Here is a 23855-nt window from a genome sequence, read left to right on the forward strand (position 1 = left end):
GCACAGTGCTGACGTCTGGCTCAGCTCACCGTAAGTCTCAGCCGGATCACAAGGGTCGAGACGCGGCACATCGGCCCTCACCCTCCAGTCCTCCTGTCTCAGGGATCACGCGCGTGATGGCCAAGGAAAAACAGTCCGTTGGATGGCCTGCCAGTCACCCAGCCCCAACAGCCACGTGGACCAGTGACTTCAAAGTATTATGCTAATCCCAAGCACTGGTATAATTGTGTGACTTTCTGCCGCGGCTCCAACTCTAAAACGCAGCGCGGCCTTATTGCAAATGCATATTCATCAGAACTATTCCTGCTAGCTTCGTCTCACAGATTACAGTGTTAAAAGTACAAAAATACACCAGCAAGGCTACGTGCCAAGTAAAAGGGGCTAGGATCACCAACAGAAGGCACTTGACAGGCAACCGTTCGGGGCTCAGGAAAGGGGCAGAGAGGTGGAGAGCATATCATGTGTAAGTGTACGAAGGTGTGAGCGCGCTCCAATTCAGCTGGGACCGCCCGGGGTCGGGGGGAAGGTATTCGTGCACGTGCACACAGTGTTTGAGGACTCAGAGGGACCTGAGAGAGTGGCAAGGAACGCAAGGTTGAAATCTGAATGAAGAAATGCAGGTTGAACGGTAGGGAAAAATGTGGCTCGGCTGGGAGCTCCATCAGTGAAATTGTCTCCCAAGGGACCCAGTTGGGAAGCTCATTGCTTAAGACGTCTGAAAGCGGACCAGCCAAAGGGAGGGGAGCCCTGTGGGACACCAACTTACCCCCCCCCCCACAGCTGCCTCTGGAAGACAGAACCCGCAGAGCGCTTCTCTTTGTCCTTGCCCGGTGGTCCTGTTTTGCTTTCCCTTCCTTTGATGGACCGGCCAGGTCTCCGCCTATCTGCCCCTCAGCTCTCTCCCTTTTCTTTTCTTCCCTTTCTTTCCCTCCTCAGATGAATTGGGCTCCTGTCAGCTGCTGCCTGATCTGTGAAAGTCCTGGGAGGCCTTAGGGCTGAGAGAGTCCCACCCTGGATCCCAGGCACATATCCGTCTTTGATGGAGCACAGCTCCCGGGACCAAGCAGGTGCTCAGAGACAGGGAAGGGGTGTGTGAAAGAGGGATTCGGCCCAGCCTCCTCACAGCTTGCCCCTGCTCTGGGTCCCTTTCCTGAAACACAGCTGTCAGATTGGGAAGCAAGACGAGGCACCGTATTCTCCCTCAGCTGAAGGCTCCTGGCCCTGCCCCAGAAACACAACAGAACTATGTGTCTCAACAAACCATCTCTCCCTCTCCTTTATGCCCACTTTACATCTGGCTTTCCTGTCTGTCTTCCTTCTTTGTCCTCTCCTCTCTGTGAGGATTGCATCATTCTGCCCTTAAAAGAAAGGAGGGCTGGTAACAGAAAACAGTGCTGCTGAGCATGAAAATGCCAATATAAAGGCTCGGGCAGCTGATGGCTTCATCCGCTCCTGCCTCCATTTACCTGCATGGTTCAGTCACTCTTTATCCACAGTGCAAGAGCTATCTTAGTCCGCTCTCGACCAAATGGCCTATTTAGGTCCTGGCATCGCATATTTACATGTAACCAAAGTCTCCATAGCCGATAACAAAACAGAAAACCACCTTCGGTGAAGTAGAGTTCATTGTTATGGTGGCAAAGGGGACATATTTTTACTTTTCCTACCGTACCTGGCGCAACTTACTTCTTTCATCATTCTGGTCCTAGGTAGGTTTCTCCTAAAATCTCCTATTACAGCCAATGTGATCTGACCCTAGACAAAGGTAGAATTTCCTATTATGGTCAATACAGTCTATTTGCTATTAGAGTCAATGTCATAGTGTTAAGCAGCTAATTAATTCTCAAATTGTTTGGGGGTAGCCCTCACCAGTTAGATTGTAAGACTAGAAACAAAGAATCCTGCTATGTGATCCATGAAATTTCACTAGGATAGTTATAGTGCACACAGTAGGTGCTCTATAAATTCTTGATTGACTAGTGATTAGCTTCTCATCTCTGTCAAGAGAAAATTCGCAATTTAGACTAGACAGTGGTTGACAACTAGGGAGGGATCATTTTGACCTTCTCTCTTTTTTAAAAGTACTTTTAAAAGTTTATTTATGTATTTTGAGATAGAGAGACAGAGAGCGAGTGAGCAGGGGAGGGGCAGAGGGAGATGGAGAGAGAATCCCCGACAGGCTCCGCGCTGTCAGCCTGGAGCCCAACGCGCGTCTCGAACTCACGAACCGTGAGATCATGCCCCGAGCTGAAATTAAGAGTCAAATGCTTAAACGACTGAGTCGCCCGGGTCCCCCAACCTTCTCTTTCTTCTTTTTTAAAGATTTTATTTTTAAGTAATCTCTACACCCAACGTGGAACTCAAACTCAAGAGCCCGAGATTAAGAGTCACACGTTCCACCTACTGGGCCAGCCAGGCACCTGGTCTTTCATTCACAGTGTATTTGCATCCGCATATCTGCATTATGTGTTATCCTGGGCGCCCCCCAACCCACTGGAATCACAAGCCTGATGGGGCAGACGTACCACACAACCAGTGGAGTCCAGCTTGCGGTCTGAGATGCAGCGGAAGTTCTTGCTGCAGCCCCCGTTATCCTTGCTGCAGTCGCGCACTGGCCCAAAGGAATCTAAGAGAACCTCCAGGCTGTCAAAGGAGGACGAGGTCATCAGCTCCTCTCTGTGGGGAGACACAGGGGGAGGGCGAGGAGTCAAGGCAACTCCAGGTACATCAAGTAGCATCACCTTCCAAGTTCCTCTCTAGTCACCCGCAGCACGTCTCACTCTCACGAAAATTAAAGATCAGCCACATTCTGAGCCTTGAACTAACAAATTATGGACATTCTCCATATCTGGGAAATGAGCCAAGGCTGTAATGCCTGGTCAAAGAAGGAGGTCTAAACTTGGGCAAGGAAATTAACATTTTATTGCCTGTCAGTCCTTAGGGGATGTGGGAAGTGCTTACAAACTCTAATTTTATGTCCTCTCCCAGAGCATGAGCCTTGGGGTGTGCAATATTGACCCAGATAGAGTAGATCCTGGCACTGCGTACAGGGAATCTGAAGGCAGCCTGCCAACTTCTCCTTTCGGCTCGTTGTGACTCCTTTCCTAGCTCCTGGCACGGGCAGGTAGTTCCTCACTCAGCGCCCCAAGCCAAATGTGGCCCCAGCACCCTGGGCCCGGACTCACCTGACCTCCACAGCGTCCTCCATCACTGTCATGTCCGTCTTACACTTTGCCGAAGGGTTGATGGCCAGTTCAGCCGGTGGGATCACAAAACTCTTGCTGAGGGGCAACCACATGCCCTCCCCAAGGGTGTAGGTGAATCTGCAGGGACACCCAACACCAGGGGGTTACAGCTGGGGAGTAACCACCCCGTCAGGGGACCTGGCCTTTTGCTGTCAGGGGCTTCCTTCTCGGCCCTCGCCGCCTCTTCAGGAAAGGGAGCTGGCCGCCATGCCATGGATAAGATGACGGAGTCCCAGAGAGGCAGAGAGGCCTACGCCTGTGCACATGTCCAGCCAGTTGGGGGAACGGATTATGGCGCCCACTCACCAGCTGTTTGAAGTGGTTTTTATCAAGCCCTAAGAAATCGAATTCCAGTTTCCTTCAGATGTAAAGCTGGGCTTCCTCAACCCTATGTCAGATATAATTGGAAGCATTTTAATTGAAGAGACAGGCTGGCCTCCCACCGTCCCCAGCCCTCAGATTGCACACCCACAGTGGTAGCGACGGCTTCTCTTCTTGTGCCTCAAGGAAGCCTCCAAGGGAAAGGAAGACGGAAGCTCCCTCTTTTCAGGTTGTGTGGTGCACACAGAAATGAGGGAAGGCAGCAGCCCAAGGGAGAAGAGAAGAAGGAGAACGGGGCAAGCCTGGATGTGTTTGCCACACTCCTACCCACATCCTCAGCTAATGGCAGTAACCCTCAGGAGACAGAGGAGTTTTTTGTTTTTTGTTTTTTTAATTCTTATAACAAGGGCTGAAAGGAATAGAAGAATCAATCAGCATTTCAAGGGAGAGCTTAAGAAAACCGTGAAAGATTATTTGTTTATTTATTCATTCATTTTATTTCAAAGGCATTCAAATACCCTGTGTTCACAGTCAAAAATAGTCTATGGGATAAAAGCCAGTGTGGGTGGGATATCACAAGGCTGTGGCAGTCTGGCGGCCCCTTCCAACTTAATGTGGAGGAAGGAGCAATTGAAGAATGCATACAATTAAACAGAACCCAGCCCTGGCTTGATCAGCACGCTGGTCACAGAGCACCGCTTCAGAATCCTGCTCATCCGTCTCCCTTAACCCACATGCTCCCTTCTCCACTCCCTGGGGTTGCTTGAGATGATGCTAGGAAACGAGACGGATGGCTTGCGATCTTTTATGAGAAATGCAGTCCTCTGGAATGCTGGCCGCGGAGAATGCCCACTGACCCAGGCTCGCGTGATTTTCACCCACTCCCTAATGGACAGGCAGCCCTGGGTGTTGGAACAGCTGACAGAAGAGAAGGCGGGTGCCCAGGGGAAAGGCAAAACCACTGAGCAAGTGGGATGGGGCTGGGTCTGTGCAGGGATGCAGGGAGGGGTCTGCACCAGGTGAGGGAGGCCAGTTAGTAGGGGACAGAAGAAGACACTTGCCACTTCATTCTTCTGTGAAGCAGCTGGCAAAACGGAAGGCATGCCAGCCCCTTCTCTCTCTCTCTCTCTCTCTCTGTCTCTCTCTCTCTCTCTCTCTCATCTGGCAAGATTAAGGAGCCGATTAGGGCAAATGATTGCCCCTAAGTGCCCGGAATTTGAGATTCAGAGGTGGAGTGGGTTCGAAGGCAACAACATGCAAGGTGTTGCACTGACATGGCATTTCAGAATGGACATTCTTGAGGGTAATATTACAACAGGCAGGCGGGGGTGAGGACACCACTAATATTATAAGTAAGCTATTGTTTCAGTGAGAACATACACAAGTGTGAATGGTACCAGGGAGGAAGCAGTTTATTTGTTGATTTGGACACAGAGGTGAATTTTTGTTTTCTATTTTGGTTATAAAATTACAAGTTTGCACTGATGCAGAGCAACAAATCTGGGACCTGTAGCTTATAATTTATGAAACAGATTTTCGGAAACAGTTGGCAGTTCTAGCATATTTCTGACGGTTAATTTTTCTTTTGGAAGAGAGAGTTCCACGTCCCTCTGTCTCAGTGTTCCCCTCCTCCTCTGCATTCAGCAACAATTCAGAGGGAAAAGCAAGCCACCTCTTTCCCCAACTGAAACTGTTCAACAGCACCCTGGACCCACAGAGCAAAGTTTACATCTGCAACAGTGTCATCCTCACCCCCTTCTTCAGCCGCTTCTTTCCCCAACCCCCGCCTCACATTTTGTGCTTCTACCCTGCAATCGGACTGTCGTCTCTAAAGTCGCCTTAATTTCCTCACCTCTTTGCTTTGCTCTTAAGAATCCTTTCAGAATTTGCTTCCCTCTCTTTGCTGCATTCCAGCCATGTTAAAACTAAGTTAAAATCCCCACCCCTTCCAGAAGGCCCTCCAGGATCTTCATGCTCAACCTCAGGCTGAAACAAAGGACACTCCTCTGTGCACACACACATGGTCCCTGGCTGCCCCCAGAGATGGTGACTCATGGCCACCTTCTCATGTCTATCACCACTCAGAAGAATGTGCTCTCTTGCGTGGCAGGGGAGGTTTCTTTGCCATCTTTGTATCCGCACTGTCCACCACCAAGTTTTGGCCCAAGGAGGTCACTCCATAAATATTTACTGACTGTTCAATAATGAGATTCAGTTATGTTCCCTAGTTTCCATAGGCTCCGGGATGGATATAATCTCCATTGTCAAACTTAAGGGAGAAGTGATGGCGAAGATCATCCTTTACTTAGAGCAGGATGTGGGTCAACCTCTGGGTCTGAATGGATTTAGTGGTCAAGATGGATCTGGGTTTCATATTGTGAGGAACCTCCAAAGGGCACAGTAGTTTCTGAGACATAACACTGTACCACATTAACAAGAAAAACAGTGTAATCTTCGATGTCTGGTAGGGCCGAGGTGAAACCCTGTAAGAGGAAGCAAAGTCAGATGTGGCTGAGACTAACCTCAGTTGAGAACTCTCAACACAGCAGGTGCTCTGTATGCTGCTCCATTTACCCTCAATACAGTCTTCTCAGATTGGCCATTTGGCTACACTTTACTAATTTGTCAACTAACATTTTAAGGAGTTTAGCAACCTCCCCAAGGTCACCTCTCCATAAGTGGGAAAGACAGGGATTGGTCTGATACTCAAGTATGGCTCACAGCAGCTTTCCAGCCCATACTGGCTCATGCCTATGAAATTCTAAAGTTTTCTTTTCTCTGCAAAATTTACTGAGTAACTCCAAAAACCAAATATAGAACAAACTGTCAGAGAAAAAGCTGTGTCCTGAAATCTCATCTGTCCCTCATTCATGTAGATTTGGCAGGAATGACTTCAGAAAGCCACCAAAGAGAAATTGGGAGAGCATCTGGAATGCTTTCCCAAGTTGGGCCTTCTCTTGCGACAGCTGGTGGTGACCACCACAGTTGATGGCTCAGCTGTAGGCTGAGTCCTGCACACGACACTGTTGAACTAGCACTTGAAACTTCTGTTCAGAAGCGAACCCTTGCCAGAGAGCACTGGGCATAATAAGCCTGTACTCTCACTGTGGCTTGGCATTAAACAGAATGTGGGGAAACTGACGGTTAGCTCTTGGCATCTTCACTCTTCCCCAGGTCCGGCCATTCCGGATGAGATGTTGTTCCCAGGGACACAGGTACACATTTGGAAGGAGGGTGTCTGAGAGAGAAATCTGGTCTGTGCCAATCCCTGCCACCAGAGGGTCTAGTGAAATGGCACGATCCTCACCATAATGGAAAGAATGTCTCTGGGTTTGCAGAGGAGACTCGGTTCAGCTTCCATGGACCCTTTGAGTCTAGCTTGGGCCCTTCCCAGATTCTTTGGGATTGCAGATTACCAAGGTTAGGTTGGGTAACAAGGTCTTTATTAATCTGGTTTCAAGCCCTTCGGAAAAACCTGAAATGATCAGCTACAGACATTTATTGGAGATTTACTGTGTTCAAAATCATATATTAGATAGTAAATATTTAAAGCCATGTAGGGTATTACCCCTTCCCTCAAGAAGACAATCATTTCATTGGAATAAACAGGCAACTAAAAAGAAACATGAGATGAAATAATTGACAAATAAATATTACAGTCAGTATGTTATAGATGTTTGGAGGTGGGGAAAGTCTTTGTGGATTTGGAGAAGCTTGAGAGCAATGTTTCTCAATCCTGGGTAGAGATCAGAAGAACCATGGTGATTTTAAAAAACTTGTGGCCTGATCCCATGCCCCTGAACTTTTCAATTAATGGGTTTGTGCCGGGGAAGATCACTGGCCATTTTTGAAGCATGCTGGGATTCTCCTGGAAGATCGGGGTTGGAGAACAATTCTTGGATGACATTGTAAATTTCTTGAAGCCATGGGCTATGTCAATCATATTTGTTTGGTCATATCTACAGCATCTAAACCGGTGCCTTGCAGTGGTAGGTGCTCAGTAGATAGTGGGCTTAACTAAGATTTGACCCAGACCATGAAAACGGATAATGTTTATATTAGAAGAAGAATATATATTCTTGCTAGAGGAAAGAGGATGAGCAGAAGTGTAGAGCAGGAAGTGTTCAAGTTGCCGGGGACGGTGGATCAGGTAGGGAATAGATTTGACTAAGAACAGAAGGTTCCGGGGAGCCTGGGGGGCTCAGTCGCTTAAGTGTCTGACTCTTGGTTTCGGCTCTGGTCATGATCTCACGGTTCGTGAGCTCGGGCCCCACAATGAGCTCTGCTCTGACAGTGTAGAGCCTGCTTGGAATTCTCTCTCTCTCCTTCTCTCTGTGCCCCTCCTGCTCTCTCTCTACTAAAAAAAGAGAAAAAAGAATGGAAGTTTTCATAGGAGAAGGGCAACTTACAAAACAGCCTTGTACATTGGCATTCAAATGTGGAACGATTCAAATGTCAGAAATGTGCAGTGGCTTGGAATTCATTGGGATACTAAATCATGGGTGAACAGAATGGCAAGCAAACAGTCCTTAGCTTCTTGAAGAGATTACAGTCACTGACCAGGTCATAGAATTTTCCACAGTAGCCATTGGCGGGTGGTTTACTCCGATCCCAGGGTGGTTTTGATGAAAGTTCTTAATACCTAAAATAGGTAAATCATGACCCATTGCTTTTACCAGACAGGCAAGTTATTGTCACGTTAGGGCCAACATGATCAATTACCCCACTGGCTCCTGAAATAACTGCAAGGGTCAAACCATTCAGCTGACCCCTCTGCAGTGCGTGGGTATCACACGCAGTTGGCAGCTAACATATCTGAAAAGAATAAATACTTGTGGGGATGGAAGCACAGTTTTTGTACAGGTTCTGCTCTAATAGCAATTTCATTAAGGCCCCGGTTTTTCAAAGTGTTGGTTTCTGACTTTTAGGGGAGAGGAAACTTATGCACATCAATCTGCTGAACTCCACCAGGCTCTCCATCTGCCTTAGCTTTATCACCCTTGGAAGGTCTTAGCAGACCAGTGGTAGAAAAAGAGAGAGAAAAAAAAGTCAGCCAAACGATAAATCCTTGTTGGAAAGTTTAAATGCCCAAGTCATAGTCTAAGGAATATAGCTGACATCTTGCGCAGCACGAATCCTCAAAAGCAGCCTGCGGCCAATGCCATTAATGTGACCCAGCCTCCCCTGAGAGAGACATTCAGGAGGGAAAAAGGCAAGGGGAGGCCCTGTGAAGAAGCAGCTCTATAAATATGCGCTCTTGCTAAGAGCATGCCTTAAGAGAACACTGCAGGGGCCAAACCCAGGCCATCTGGGGCCAACACAGAGGAGGAACCAGAGAAGCTGGGGTAGAGGAGTCTGCTCTAGGGGGCAAATGCAGGAGCAAAATTAACACCTAGGCCAGGCCAGGCTGACAGGAAGGGTCCAGGGAAGGGACCGGAAAGGAAGCGGAGAATATGGAGACTCAGCACTCTGTACAAGTGCAAGAAAAAGGAAACAAGCTTTCCATTTGCCCCACACGGCTCGCCTTTTCTCCAGTAGAGCCCTGCACTAACTTAATGCATCCTTGGCAGGACTATTTACTTCCTCCATCAGAGGGCATGCACGTAGAGGGACATGTATTCACATCCATACTGCCTGGCCACAAGCAATCTCAGGTACTCTGCCGGTAGTCAGCAAATACTCATTAAATGAAGGACACGCTGACAAAATAAACGCATGCTAAGATCTTAGTTTGGAAATAAAGTTGTGTTCCGGTTAAAGCCTCGCGTGAATTAAACTTCATGAACATCCAATAGTTCACGGCGGCACCCAAATTCTTCCTCTGCTGTTTGACTTTTCTAGCATGTGCTATTCCCAGGTATGTAGGTAGAAATTTGGGAGGGACTAGAAATATCCAATTTGATTAGGAGGGTGGTAGATAAAAGAAAAATAATAATGAAGTAGAGCTGAGAAAAGGAGGAGGCAGGGGCAGGACAGATTCTGAATAAGACTTGATGAAAAAGGTGCAAATTAGATGCAAAAGGGAGAGGCAGAAACTGACATTAATTGCCTGCTCTGTGCCAGTTTCTGTGCCAAGGGCTTTCCCTGCATTATCTCATACATTCCTCACCACAATACAACCAGGCAAATAACGCGGCCCCATTTAGCAAACGCAGAAACTGGAGGCTCCAAGAGGTTAAGTAAATTACTGGGGCTCACAGAGCAGGCAAGCAAGGAAGCCAGGACCCAAACAAGGGCTGTCTGCCCTCAAGAGTGCTCCACGCTGTCACTGGGCGTGAGTCCGGGGCCAGCACTTTTGTAATGAGAGGGGCAGAACAGCTAGATGTGCTTCCCATTTTCTACTTTATCTCTAGGGAAGAAAGTTCAGTGCCAAGTGAGACATGGGGCTTGTAGACATACATAAGCGAGTCCCTAGACAGCCACTTACCTGAATATTTTATCAGAAGGCTGTTCTCCCAAAACCAGGTCAAAGCCCCGCTGAAATATTGTGTAAGGCCAAGGCCTAAAAGGAGAAACATCATTCAATTAAAGTCAACTCCACAAACACTCTCTGAACATCTACTTCGTGCCAGGCACCATGCTGGGTACTGGAGACCCAAAGACACGGAGGCCTCATCCCTGCCCTCAAGGATCCCACTGACGGGAGCTCACGTAAGACCCTGAATGCTGGAGCCAGACCAAGAACAGGATCAACATAAAAATCACCGAACCACTAGGAAAGTGGAATGTAACAGACATGACAACCACAACTACAGAAACAGTAAAATTATATTAAGGTGGACCTCACGTAGCTGTAATTCACGGTCCTTCTGATGTAGATTTAACTGACACTTAGCTTTGCCTCACTTAAAAAAGGAGGGTCAGCATGACTTCTTGGGAAAGACGAAGCCTCTGGAGTCAGACAGTTCTGAGTTCAAACTCTGTTCTGCTGTTGGCTTACTGTGGGCAAGTTAGTTGCCTTGTTGAGTCTAATTTCCTCTTTGGTAAAAATAGAGTCTGTAATAGCTGCCTCCAGACCACTATGAAGATTAAGCAGACCTCGTAGGCCAAAGGCACAGCTCATACAGGGTCCTCGACATGTTCCCCTTCCCTCCTCAAAATGACAAGAAGGTTGACAGGTTCCAGATGTTTTCAAACATTTTAATGCCATTCCTCCAAACAGAAACAGTTGAAATGGTATTTTTTAAATGATTCTTAACTACAAGTCTCCCTTATGAGCTTCTAGGTTCTGTCACTTATAATTGAAAGTAACAAAACTATTTTATTTAAATAGTACATATATCTTTTGACTAACCCAAATGTCTAATCCAAAAAGTATTTACTCATTTGAGGCAGACTTAGGAAAGCCCGCAATTGTGCTGGGTACTAAATATTGTACACTCTGGATGAACTGAGCCCTTGTTCCCACGGAACCCAATGATTGAGGATTTTACTGGAGACTAGAAAAAGTCAGCAGAATAAATTGACATAATTATGATTTGGGGCTAAATCTAATGCTAGGAACCAACCCAGTGGTTGTCAGTGTGGGTGCCATCACCCAAGAGAGTGCATTTGGGGACATTTATGGTTGCTCTCCCACATAACCATTGGACACAACGATTGGAGGACACTGCTGGCATTTAGAGGGCAGGGCTAGAAAGGCTAGAATCGGACAGCGCTCAAGATAGCTCTGTGCAACAAAGCATTTCCGTATGTCCTACAAACTACAGAATGTCTCACTACACATTTACATAGGTTAAAACTTGCCTGTCGTGACCTGAGCCAAGATGCTAACTCCATTTACACATAAGCACAGAGCAGCTTGTACTGCTTTAACCTATGACAAATTTTCTGGGTGCATAACTATCATGTAAATCGAGGGAAGATTATACGTTGTTACTTAGAAATTTTACCAAGAGGTGTTCATAAGTTTGGAAAATCATATCATTGTCTGCAATGCTGCTCACGATCTTTGAATCACCAATACAGCACATCTGGATCAGTGGGTACTGCTCTTGGACATATCGTACATCATATGTTACTTTACTTATTACATTATGGTGAATCTACATTCGGGGCAAGTGTCTGTCAACTTTATTAAATTCTCCTGTTGCAATAGTACCACAGCATTTACACATTAGAAGCTACTCTATCATTATAAATTATTGCCTTTTTAAACAATTTTGCCTCTTTTAATATTGCCTCTTTTAAACACTGTTAAGGCATTACATTTATTTTTGAAATCTTGCGTATATAGATTTTACTACTTGTGAATTTCATGTAAGGGGTTAAAATATTTGTTCTATTTCATGTAAAGGGGTTAAAAATATTTGTCATAAAACAGAGTGTTGAGTCTGACAGGGTTGGACACCACCAACGTAACTCAACTAGTTAGCCAATTAACTAGCCAAAGGAGTCAGTATTTGCAAGGGGAGCTCCTGGGACTATAAACCGAAGTGGCTGGGATGAATGCATTCTTTTTTATGCTTACTATTTATAAACACTTTGTTCTTGGAATTCAATTTAGAAATACCCTGAAGCAACTAGAGTTGGCTCCAAAAAGGACCCCACATTGTATTATGAATAACCCCTGCATCAAATCAACAGCTCTCCCCCATGTGTCTTTCATGTTTGTTCTGTTCATTGGAGGTGAACCCACAGAGAGGGGTTTGAATATGATTCTTTTTTGCTGAACAGCGAGTGGTGGCTTATGAGTTGCTAAAAATTATGCATTAATTGAAGAAACAGTCTAGAATTCATGAGGGGAAAACGTCCCATGTGATCCTTGACACCTAGAAAGGGGAAATACAAAGAGAGAGAGAGAGAGAGAGAGACGTAACTTTATCTCTCTGTTGGGCAAAATAGCATTTTATTTACTATCAGTTTAATAATTTTAAATAACACACATTTTGCCTTCTAGTCATCTCTAGTGCTCGAAACTGGTACGATGTGTAATTAGAGTTAATTCTTGGCATGGGTCCTAGGTTGTTTGAAAATATATGTTGAGGAGCCAAATTTTAGGACTGGCATTGATTACAATGTGAACAATTAACTGCGTAGAAGAACATAAATAAACCTGTATTCAAGCCAGAGGTAATAAATCAATGAGCCCACTGATTAAGCACACATCAGCATGTTGCTAGGTAGGTCAGGTCAAAGAGCCTTCCTGCTCTCGAGGGGCCTGGAGATCGAGAAAGACAACTCAGAATCCAAGGGCGCAGATGTGCAGGGTAGAGCTTGCCCAGATCACAATGAGAGGCAGCAGGGTACATCAATTAGGATGTGGGTTCTGGAGCCAGTCTGCCTACTTCACATTCCAGCTTAGCCACGAATCACTGTGCGATCTTGAGCAAGTCCTTTAATCATTCTGTGTCCCCATTTCCTCACCTATAAAGTAAGGCGGATGGTAACAATTATATCCACTTGGCGAGGTTGTTACGAGGCAGAACTATTTAATATAGCTAAAGGGTTCAGAACAGTGATCTGGCATTTAGTGAGTGTCCTACAAGCATTGGCTACATTAGTTAAATTTAGCAGTTACCCGAATCAAATACAAATATTCTAATAAGAAGGTTTTCAAATTTCTATACAGGAACGAGTGTCTTGCCCTAGGGTGTGAATGCCGTGGCAATACCAGGCTTGAACTCGGGTTGTACATGTATGCGTGCGGCCTGGAGAGGAGGCAATGATGAATATGGGAACACCAAGGCCCCACCCCCACCTCCCACCCAGCGGTCACTTCACAGGACCGTGACTATACCGTGTTGACATTAAGTATAGGGAGAGGGGGAAGAGCATGTGTGAAACAGCGAGAGAAATCAGAGAGGTGGGATTGCCTATTTGATTTATTTAGCAGATATTTATGGAGCGCCTATTGGGTGTGAACTGTGATACTAGACAACAGGAGTTGGGAGAGATTCTTGCCCTCAAAGGAATCTACGGTCTTTCTGAAGAAACACGTCTGGCCAGACAGAAGAGAGTGGAGTAAACGGGAGGAGGGACTGAGTTACAGGAGACCAGCTAAGTGGTACTGCAGTGGTCCAGCAGTCCTCCCGGCCGCTGGGAAGGCTGGGGGTTGGCAGGGCATGGGATGACAGCAGCGGGGAGCTTGGTGCCCATGAGCAGAGAGGCTACGGCGGGGGTGGGGGCGGCATACAGGAAAAGGCAGGGGGTAACACCAGCTTTCAGAGCTGGACCTGAAAGCCCCAAAACCGCTTTGGGGCCGAGTTATCCCTGACCAACTGAAAGAGGGAAGGCCTCTGTGTCAGGGCTGTCTGGGTACAAGTCCAAGTAAGACAATGGAACTGGCCTCACCAGAAAGAGGCCCATCACGGAGACTCTCCTATCCAGGTTTAAATGGAAGTTGCCGTTGGAGGGGGGTGCCTGGAAACTGGGCCCCAAGGCCCTCAAATTGTCCCTCTCCTCTCTTTGTTTGGTTTTTCACCTTTCAGGCTTTATTCTCTCAAAAGGCCAACACCCATGCTGGAGATTTGGTCTCCAGCAGCTGCCACTCCTGTCTTTCCAGGGTCAGGCCATAGAGGAGATGTCTCCCCTCCTCATTAGGAAAACATAATCCATGGAGGAACTGCTTGACAGGTCCCGAATCATGTGAGCAAAGCAGACCAATCTCTGGGGCCAGGGAAGGAGAGGCATCTAAGCAGAGGCAACCCCTGTTGGGTTTTCAGGGCTGGAGCTGGGAGGAGGGTGAATGTCAAACACATTTCCACCCCAGCTTCTACCTGCTTGTGGGGCAAGAGTGCTGCCTCCCTCAGAAGTGGGTGGCATTGCTGAGCAGACTGAGCCAATACGAGTTTTGTGGAAAGAGCACAGGGCTGGGGAGTTGCCCACGGACAGCATCAGGATGGATGTGGGGCAGAAGGTGGAAACCTGCAGTTGGAAAGAAGCTTTACTCTCTTGACTTCAACTCAGAGGTGTGGGCTCCAACATTCTCTGTCCTGCATTGGATAACCCAGTCCCCTCTTGTTAGTTTGGGAAAATTAGCAGAATCAGAAGTCAGGAAAGAGTTGATTTGTTAATTTCTTCATTCTGACAAATCAAGACCCTGAAGACTGTCCTCCTGTGTGGCAGCCATAGACGGCCTAGATTCAGGGTCACAGGCCAGCAGGGGAACCATCCGGAACCATTGCCTCAAGCAGAAACACAGTCTGTGCCGCAGACAAGTCCCACAGTAATGCAAACTGGTATGGTAGAACTATTCGCAATCTTTTATTTGCCTCTTCCTCTCTCCCTGGCTCACACAATACCCAGTTTATGCAGAACCTTTCCTAACCCCGGGCAACTCCCAAACTTTCAGCTACTCTCCTCACCCCTTCCTCTTCTTCTCCAAGACACATCAGTACTCATGGGGTTCTCCCTTTGGTCCTGGTGTTGGGTTGGGCCAGAAGTTGGCTGTGGCCTTGTCTTGACTTGACTGGGTGGGCATTTCTTCCATGACACCACCTAGACCTAAGTGAGTCAGTGAACACTCTGCATGGTCTGCTCCACTGGATGAGCCCTCACACTAGCTCTCCCAGTGCAGAAAGAGACCATTTCTGTTGCAAAAGATTTCAAATTCTGCTTTTCGATCATGTGCAGCCTTCCACTTAACAGTGGCACCTGGAAATGGAGCTTGAAAGCTTTTGGTCGGCATGTCTGGTAATGGGCTTCCTTGTGGAGAGCTCAAAACTCATTGCCTGGGAGGGAGAGGGGGAATAGAGATAGATAGATAGATAGATAGATAGGAGGGAGGGAGGGAGGGAGGGAGGGAGGAAGGAAGGAAGGAAGGAAGGAAATAAGCAGAGGGGATAGAGAAAGCAGAGAGAATACATACATGTATGTATGTACGTATGCGTGTATGTGGGGTGTGTGTGTGTGTGTGTGTGTGTGTGTACACAGTTCAGTGAGGAGAGAGGATGCTTCAGCTGTAGGCATTGATAAATAAGGCATATCATGGAGCTTCTTTTGAACTTATATTTTCCTCCACCTGTCACTAAAGAGAGTATTTTACAAATGAAAATTATGTGTCCATAGTTACATAAAAGCACATCCTTTTAAGCTTGCCTCTGGCCCACATTCAGCTAAGTTTAGGGTGGAAGCATAGTCTCTGAAATTCCAGCCCAGCTAGAGCTACACTACGGGGCTCTGGTTTAGAAGATCATACCCATATGTAATATGACAGGCTTTTGAGCAAACGTTCCTTTCCCTGGCTAGGTAAATGCATTTGCAAGCAGGGAACGGTGAAACAAAGAAAGAACAGAAGTTCATTAAAAAATGCTTCTGGAAAGAAGGTAGTTTGCAAGATATACAGGAGAAAAGGTGAAGAGAAAAATGGTAAAAATGACTTTTCCAGCTATGCCGTTGGCTGAAACATTCCATGCCTCAATTTATCCTAATGATAAGAAGGGGAGATTATTATGTGCCACTGTCTTCACAATCAGTACCAGTTCTGGAAGAAGTAAGTACTGGAACGACTGATGTCTCAATTATTTGCTAAACCCATGGCTTTGTCACAAGTTAAATAATAAGGATAATGATGCTTGATGTATCCATAGGATGCTTTAGGGCCTGGGGGCCCTTGCAGATTTCTTTCTTTACCTGGAATTTCTCCCCCTCTCATTTCTGTGGGTAACTTATACTATTCTTTTAAGTCTGGCTTAAAAATTACTTCCCAGGGGGCGCCTGAGTGGCTCAGTCAGTCGAGCGTCCTACTCTTGATTTAGGATGAGGTCAAGAACTCACGGGTTCATGGGATCGAGCCCCAAGTCGGGCTCTGAGCTGACAGCGCAGAGCCTGCTTGGGATTCTCTCTCTCTCTCTCTCTCTCTCTCTCTGTCTCTGCACCCCTAGAAATAAATTAATTAATTAAAAAATAATTACTTCCCCAAATAGATCTTCCCTGGTGCTCCAAGACTAGGTCATGCCCCTTATTATATAAAACACCCTGCACTTTTCTTCAGAAAACCTATAAATCTAATTAATGTATTATGTATTCAGTTACTATTTGCCCTCATCAGATACAAAGAGCCCTGCCATCATTTTTGCTCTCCCTTCACTGTCTAACATCACGCCATCACAGAACAGGCACTCGGTGAAGAGCCAGATGACATGACAAATGAGGCCAGACCCGGTCTGAGTCTGGGAGGACGCAGTCCCACTGTGCCACACGGCCTCGGGCAAGGCACTTAATTTCTCTCAGCCTCAGTATCTTCATCTATAAAATGTGGAGAAAACAGTAGCTGGAGTCATATATAAATGAGGGTGTATATATTAGCACAGCACCTGCCACACGGAACAAATTCAATGGCTAGTAGCTACGGTCATTATAACCAACACCACCATGTGATGAATAAAATGCATTTCTAACATTACGCTCTACTTAATTTTTTTCTAACGTTACATTTCCAAAAACACAAAACAAAACAAAACAAAAACCACCGTGATAACCGTGGTATATTTTACAAACTCATGTTACCTTTAAGCATGTAAATCTCATGTAAAAACAAATTAAATATTGATACGACTTTATTCATTATTTAATGTCTGTTATTTAGAAGTTTTTATGTAGCAGAATACCATATTTGTAGGTTTACAAATACCAAATTCGTAGGTTTAAAACCCGGCTCTACCACTGACTAGCCCTCTGCCCTTGGTTAAGGTCATGAAATCCTGCCACCAGAACATTCCATGCACTTGCTCCCGTCATGCCCAATCCCATCCTGCCCCCATCTTTCCCTGACATTTCAGTGTCTGGCTCACTGTCCTCTCTGACACTTCGCCATAATTTTTGGTGACTTCAGTAGCCACTAAGATGATGCTTCCAATTCTTAAGCCACTCAGCACCTTGACTTTTCTTCCTAAAGGAGCCTGTCCTCCACCCCTACTCCCATGGTAACGCCTAGACTACCAATGTCTGCAACCCTTCCTTGGTCATAATTTCAGGAGTCCCAATATTTGATCATCACCTCCCACCTTCCTAGATCATTCCTCCTAACACCAGAATTATCTACGCTCCCGAGACTTAAAATCCATTCATCCAACCACCATTTTATTGACCCTCACCAACCTCACGTATTCTCCCCCTCTTCACTTAGATTAAATTCTGTGGCCCGTTATTGGAATCACATGTAACCCCTACTCTCGCCCCTCCACCGCTTTATCATACTTGTCTAAAACACTCCAACTCTGGTTCAGCTCAACGACCCTGTGGCTCCAGTCCTGTCTGCGCAAATGAATGCAGTTGGCAACTGGTATGATCGGTCTCATTTTAAATCCCACACCAGTGACCTCAAGTGGGTTCTGAATACTGCCTACATCACACCACATTTTCCTTGTCTGTTCACTCCCCCACTCTCTAGATCATATTTCAAACCTTCTTCTTTCTCCTCAAAACCTCCAACCCCTCCTCCCCCATCCTTACCCTCGGCTAATGATCTGCTTCCTACGTAACTGAGAAAGCAGAGGCAATCAGATTAAAAGCTTGTACCTCCACATCCACCCACCTACCTGCCTCTTGCCTATTGCTTGGCCCCTCTTCCAGTAATTAGGCACGAACACTTTGTGTTCCATCCAGAATGCTACTATTGCAACTAACCCTCTGACATCTTATAGGCAGTGCGACAGAAGGGAAGGAGTCCTAGGTGGAGGTTACAAATCCCAACTCCCTTCTGCTACTATGACTTCAAGTGAACACGTGTGCCCCACGGTCTCAATTTCTTTACGTGAAAAATGAAAACCATGAGGTATATAGCATATTCCGTAAAACAAAGTATGTAGAAATGATCATTGATAATCTTTGATCATTCGCGTGAATCGGGTTTCTGCAGTTTTATTCTATACTTTGTGTGTATGTGCATGTGTGTGCTTTACAGAAATTAAATTAATTTCCACAGGTAAAACAGTGGAAGCCGGCAGAATTCCTGCCTCCCCGTGGCTCAGTTTTCTTGTCTATAAAATGGGACATTAACAGTACCCACCTGACCAACTGCACAGGATTAAATGATCTAAAATATGTGCCAATTACTCATAATGACCTTGGATATATGGAAGTTCTGAATAAATGCTGGATTTTATATTTCACACATTATCGGGAATGCTGGTTCTAAATGTCGAAAAGGGTTTTTCTTGAAGAAATTTTAGATATAAAATGATTTTGAAAATGGCAATAATGAACAAAATGTTGAGACTTCCTGCCCCCCCACCCCCCGCAATTTTAGAAGAATACAGCCTTGAAAAAAAGGGGCAATAGGCAAAGACAAAGGCACAGTATGATGGTGAATTTTATGTGTCACCTTGATTGGGCCGCAGGGTGCTCAGATATTTGGTTAATCCTTATTCTGGATGTTTCTGTGAAGGTGTTTCAGATGAGATCAACATTACAATCAGTAGACAGAGTAAAGCAAGTTGCCCTCCCTAGTGTGGGTGGGCCTTATCTGATCAGTTGAAGGCCTGAATAAAACAAAAAAGCTAAACCTTCCTTTGAGTTAGTGAGATCGCCTCTTGCCTGATCAACTTTGAACTGAGACATTAGTTTTCTCCTGCCTTTTGACTCGAACTGAAACATTGCCTTTTCTTGGGTTTTAAGCCTGCTGGCCTTCAAACTGGAACTACATCATCAATTATCCTGGATCTCAGGCCTTCAGATTTGGACAAAAACTATACCATCGGCTCTCGTGGGTCTCCAGCTTGCTGACTACAGATCTTGGGACTTGTCAGCCTCCATAATCACATGAGCCAGTTCCTTACAATAAATCTTTTTTTCTATATTTGTGTCTGCAGCTTCTAGGTTCTGTTTCTCTGTAGAATACTGACCGATGCATACATATAAACACACACACACATACACAACTCTAGAATCCACGCTTAACCTTTTTGTCAACACAAAGCATTTCAGGGGGACACAAGCATGGACCCTAAGTAAGGCAGGAGACATCATTGCCTTGACCCTGAACACCTGCCTTATGGAGAGAGAGATACATGCCTGCCTCTATAACTCAGGGGCCATCACAGAAGGCAGACGCAGAGTCTATCTGCCCTCAGATGGAGAAAGTTGGCGCAGAGATTTGGAGTTCCCCTGTATGTTCTGGGATCGAGGCTAGTATAAAGTAGAGAAAGAAATCTTGAATAGGTCAGAAAAAAGCTCGTAATAATAGCTGCCATTTGTTGAACATTTGTCACATGCCAGGCAGGCACAGCTACCCGGAGAGCTATCCAGCCTACGGTTACTATCCCCATGTTGTAAAGGTAAACAAAGGTTCAGCAGGGTTAAGTAAGTTGTTCAAGGCCACACAGCTAGTAAGGGGCATAGGTGAGTGTTATCACGGACAGCACAGCCCACACTTTCTCCCACACCTTGCTCCCCCTCCTCTCCATCAGAGGCACAAGGATGCTGGAGAGAACGTACAAAGACAGCATTGCGTCTGCAGGCAGGGATGCTACTGGGTGCTGGTCTGGCCTGCCCACCACTGGCTTCCAGGTGCAGTGACAGGTGGTGCAGGTGCTATCTATAGCTCACAGGAGGGATCCCCTGCTTTCTTTCCCGTGTTTGTGTGGGGCAATTCTGACATACACCAAGTGGTAAAGTCACTTGTTTATCTGTCTTCCTCTTTTTTTTTATTTACTTTTGAGAGAGAGACAGAGAGAGCAAGAAGGGGAGGGGCAGAGAGAGAGGGACACAGAGAATCCAAAGCAGGCTCCAGGCTGCGAGCTGTCAGCACAGAGCCTGACGTGGGGCTCGAACCCACGAACCACGGGATCATGACCTGAGCCGAAGTCAGATGCTTAACCAACTGATCCACCCAGGCGCCCCAATCTGTCTTCCTCTTAAATGTTCTCTCATTGACCCAACTACTGACTTTCCTTTCTCCTTGCATCTTTTAGAAATGACACTTAGTAGAACGGCTCTCACACTTTGGGGTACATCAGATTCATCCTACATATGGGATAATAGTTGTCAAACTTTAGTTGCTCTCATTTCACATATCTAAGGTGAAGCCAAGCGTCAGTATTTTTAAAAAGTTAGGTGGGTGATTGGAAAGCACACAATAGGTTGAGAATCTCTGACCTGATATGTGCCCGCTCACACCCCAGCCAACCTTTACGAATCAGTCCGGCATTCTGTAAAATACAACTGCCATAAAAACAGAAATTGCAACCTAGCCCAAGAATTCCCTGGAACCTGCTTTTAAATTTCTGAATAATAATGAGAGATGAAGCATACTGAGTTCTTTCCTGTCCCTTTTCCTGATGAATTAAGATATCCCAAATCTCATTACGAGTACACGAGATGTACATTTGTTTTGTTTTGTTTTTTAACTGTCAAGTCATTTTGACTTCAGTGAATCAACATTTGCATTAAAAGAGTATGCAGCATTGAGATTTTCATGCATTCATAAATGCATTCACAGGGACAGATGTCCCCCCCCCCATAATACACACACACACACACACACACACACACACACGAGCCCATGTTCCACAAGCACACACATTCACAAACCCTCACGCTTGGCCACAGCCAGCTGCAAAAATTGCTTTGGGGGAAGGGGAGTCAGATGCCTGGCAGGGCTCACAATGGCTCTCCTCCTCCTCCTCCTTCTCTCTTTACCTCCTGGCAGCTGCTCTGGACACTGAAAGCCGACGTGCAGGACGGGGCCGTGGAGAGCAGGGTCCCTTGTAGAGGAAATCAGCACTGGGTCTCCCATCACTCACACAAGTCACCCCACGGTCCAGCTTCTGAGGGTGGCTCGAGTCAGGCAGACCGCGGTGTGAGTCCAAGGCCTAGATTTGAGGTCCCTGCCAGCCCTGTGAAACTGACCAGATATTTAACCTTTCCACATCCCTCTTTCTTTTACTGTGAAATGGTGGTAATAATAGCTGCCTGTTACTTACAGGGCTATAAGCAGATTAAATGAATGAATAAATACCGTTTCAGTACAATGACTGAAGTACAGTTGTCCTTTCCAAATGGAAGCTCTCTCCCTCCATTTCTCTCTGGCCTCTGAATCCGAAGGCTTGGTTGATTTTTACCCTGGGCTAATGCAGCCGGGGTTTCAAGTTCAATCCTTCTGAAAGCTTGTTAGTCTCGCTTACCACTGTCCATGGGCACAGCCTGGGCCGCGTGTCCCCGGACACCCATCTTGGCTCACAGATGAATCGGACCCGAGCTTGGTAATGGATCCGTCCAAATCCATCTCTGTGTGAGAGAAGCAGTGCGGCACCTATTCACCACGGAGGGTGACCTCCCTGTAAAAGAGGAGGGTGCAAACCTGGGGTTCCCTCCTCCTCCAGAGATACCTGCATTCAATTCCCGTGAGAAGGTAGGGGGGAGCCAACAGCATTAACACAAAAGAGAAGAGAAGAGGCAGAGGAGGCCTAGGTGAAAAGGTAGCTTCCTATCTGCCTATGATTTTGCGTCAAGAGAAACTGACAGTGTAAATGAACCAGAGAAGAATCACAACGATATCCATCGAGGACCTGTATTTAGTATGGAGCTTTTACCCCTTCCCCAACGTCCTTTCCTATCTCCTAGTTTCTTTCAGTTCTACTAATTTGTTTCACGATAAATTCAATTTCTCCTTCACATATTCATTTATTTATTTACTTGAAACATATTAATTATCCAAGTGCCATGTAAAAAACAGTTTGCTAAACACCGTCAAGGGACACAGAAATGATTAATACACGTTCCCTGCCATCAAGGACTTCATTAATGTAGTGAGTCATTCCTTGAGCAGTTATTACACACCTCTGAGGAGCCAGGCATAATGGGGTGTGCTGGGACACACAGATCAAAGGCTGGGTCCCTGTTCCAAATCATGGTCTGAGAAGAATGACAAGTAAACAATCCACGGTGTTTGGTTTGTCAATTTTTATGGCAGAGCAAATAAAAGCCATTGTTTATTGTGCATTTACTAGTAGTCAATGAACCAAGTGCTTGCTGCTTACTACTTCATGTAATTCTCATACAAATGCATAGGCATTCTATTAAACCCATTTCACAGATGGGGAAAGCAAGGCTTAGGAGGGTTCAATAACGTTAGCCAAACTCTCACAGCTAACACATGGCAGAGCCAGGGCTCAGGTGTGGCGTTCTCAGATGTCCCGGCTCTTGCTAGGACCTCAGTGGATCACCTCCACCCTGCTGCTTCCAGAGAAGGCGGGGGGCACTGAGCGGCACTGGCTGCAAGGGCGAACCCACACAAGTGTCCACATCCCCAGGCAGACGTGAGAAGGCAAGACTGAAAAGGCTGAGCTTCAACCGTGAGCTTGGGCAAGATGTGCAGCAGGCAGCTAGACAAGCAGGGCTGACCTTGCCCAGAGAGGGGAGCACAGAGATGGAGAGTGGGAGCGAAAATAGAGACCACAGGAGCAGAATAGAGGTAACACCGGCCCCTGATCAATCATTCACTAGACCCATTCATCCCTGCTTCAGCGATAAGATCACCGAGGCTCAGAGAGGTTACATGGCCAAAAAACCATACGGAAGACAAGCGAGGTAAGATCATTCGTTCATTCGTCCACATACTTATTCAGCAAATATGTATTCACTGGCTGGCATGGGCCAAGCTCTGTGTTCCGGGGATACAGATGTGAACAAAAGCAAAGATGGTGAGGTTCTGCTTCATGGAGTTTATACTCATGAATAAATATAATCACAGTTGAGGAGAAAGCTCTGAAGGAAGGAATGCGGTCTTGAGTGTGTGTGGTCAAGGACAGCCTGTCTGAGAAGGGGAAGGTTAAGCCCTGCGCTAAGAGGAATTTTACATACAAATTGCATCATGCCACTCCCCTCTGTTAAATTCCTGTCCTGGCCCTCAAGGCCTTCCTACACGACCTGGCCCCCTGCTTAGCTCTGGCTGGCCAACTTCATCAGTAACCTCCACCTCCCTGCTTGTTACTCTACAGTCAGGTTTCTGGAATGGGCCGGGATCATCCAGGGCGAGTGAGGCCTGGAGCCTCTGCCCCTCCCCCCTGCTCTGGCCGGTACCTTCTCATCTCTCAGCCTCCAAGGCTCCAGATTTCAAGTGACCCTGCCCTTCCCTCCCGTTAGCCATCCTTGATGAGCCGTCTGTTTCCCTCACTCTACTTCTCACGGCCTGTAAGTATTCTGGGACATGTTTGTTTTATTGTTTGTCCTAGTGCCTTCCCCACCAGAGTACACATGCCTTGAGGGCAGGAATCCCCAAGGTTTCTGCAGCCAGTGGCAGAGCCTAACATACGGCACGAATGTCATTCCATGGGGAAAGAATGAGTGAATGAGTTGGGTGATTACAGATCAGCAGAAGTGTGTGACATTAGAAACAGCAAGGTCTAT

The 23855-nt window shown here is 46.4% G+C and overlaps 1 protein-coding gene across 3 annotated transcripts in view; it reads right to left on the reverse strand.

The window, feature by feature from the left end:
- Nucleotides 1-23855, reverse strand: part of ASTN1 (astrotactin 1) — a 302406-nt gene that overhangs the window by 89072 nt on the left and 189479 nt on the right. For all 3 annotated transcript variants that reach the window (XM_042975952.1, XM_042975954.1, XM_042975953.1), the window contains exons 9-11: nt 9994-10068; nt 3186-3323; nt 2526-2676 (exon numbers count right to left, since the gene is read on the reverse strand). In XM_042975952.1, the coding sequence (XP_042831886.1) occupies nt 2526-2676; nt 3186-3323; nt 9994-10068 (364 nt within the window). The remainder of the gene's footprint in view (nt 1-2525; nt 2677-3185; nt 3324-9993; nt 10069-23855) is intronic.

This window comes from Panthera tigris, chromosome F3 (genome assembly GCF_018350195.1).
Source record: "Panthera tigris isolate Pti1 chromosome F3, P.tigris_Pti1_mat1.1, whole genome shotgun sequence".
NCBI lineage: Eukaryota > Metazoa > Chordata > Mammalia > Carnivora > Felidae > Panthera > Panthera tigris.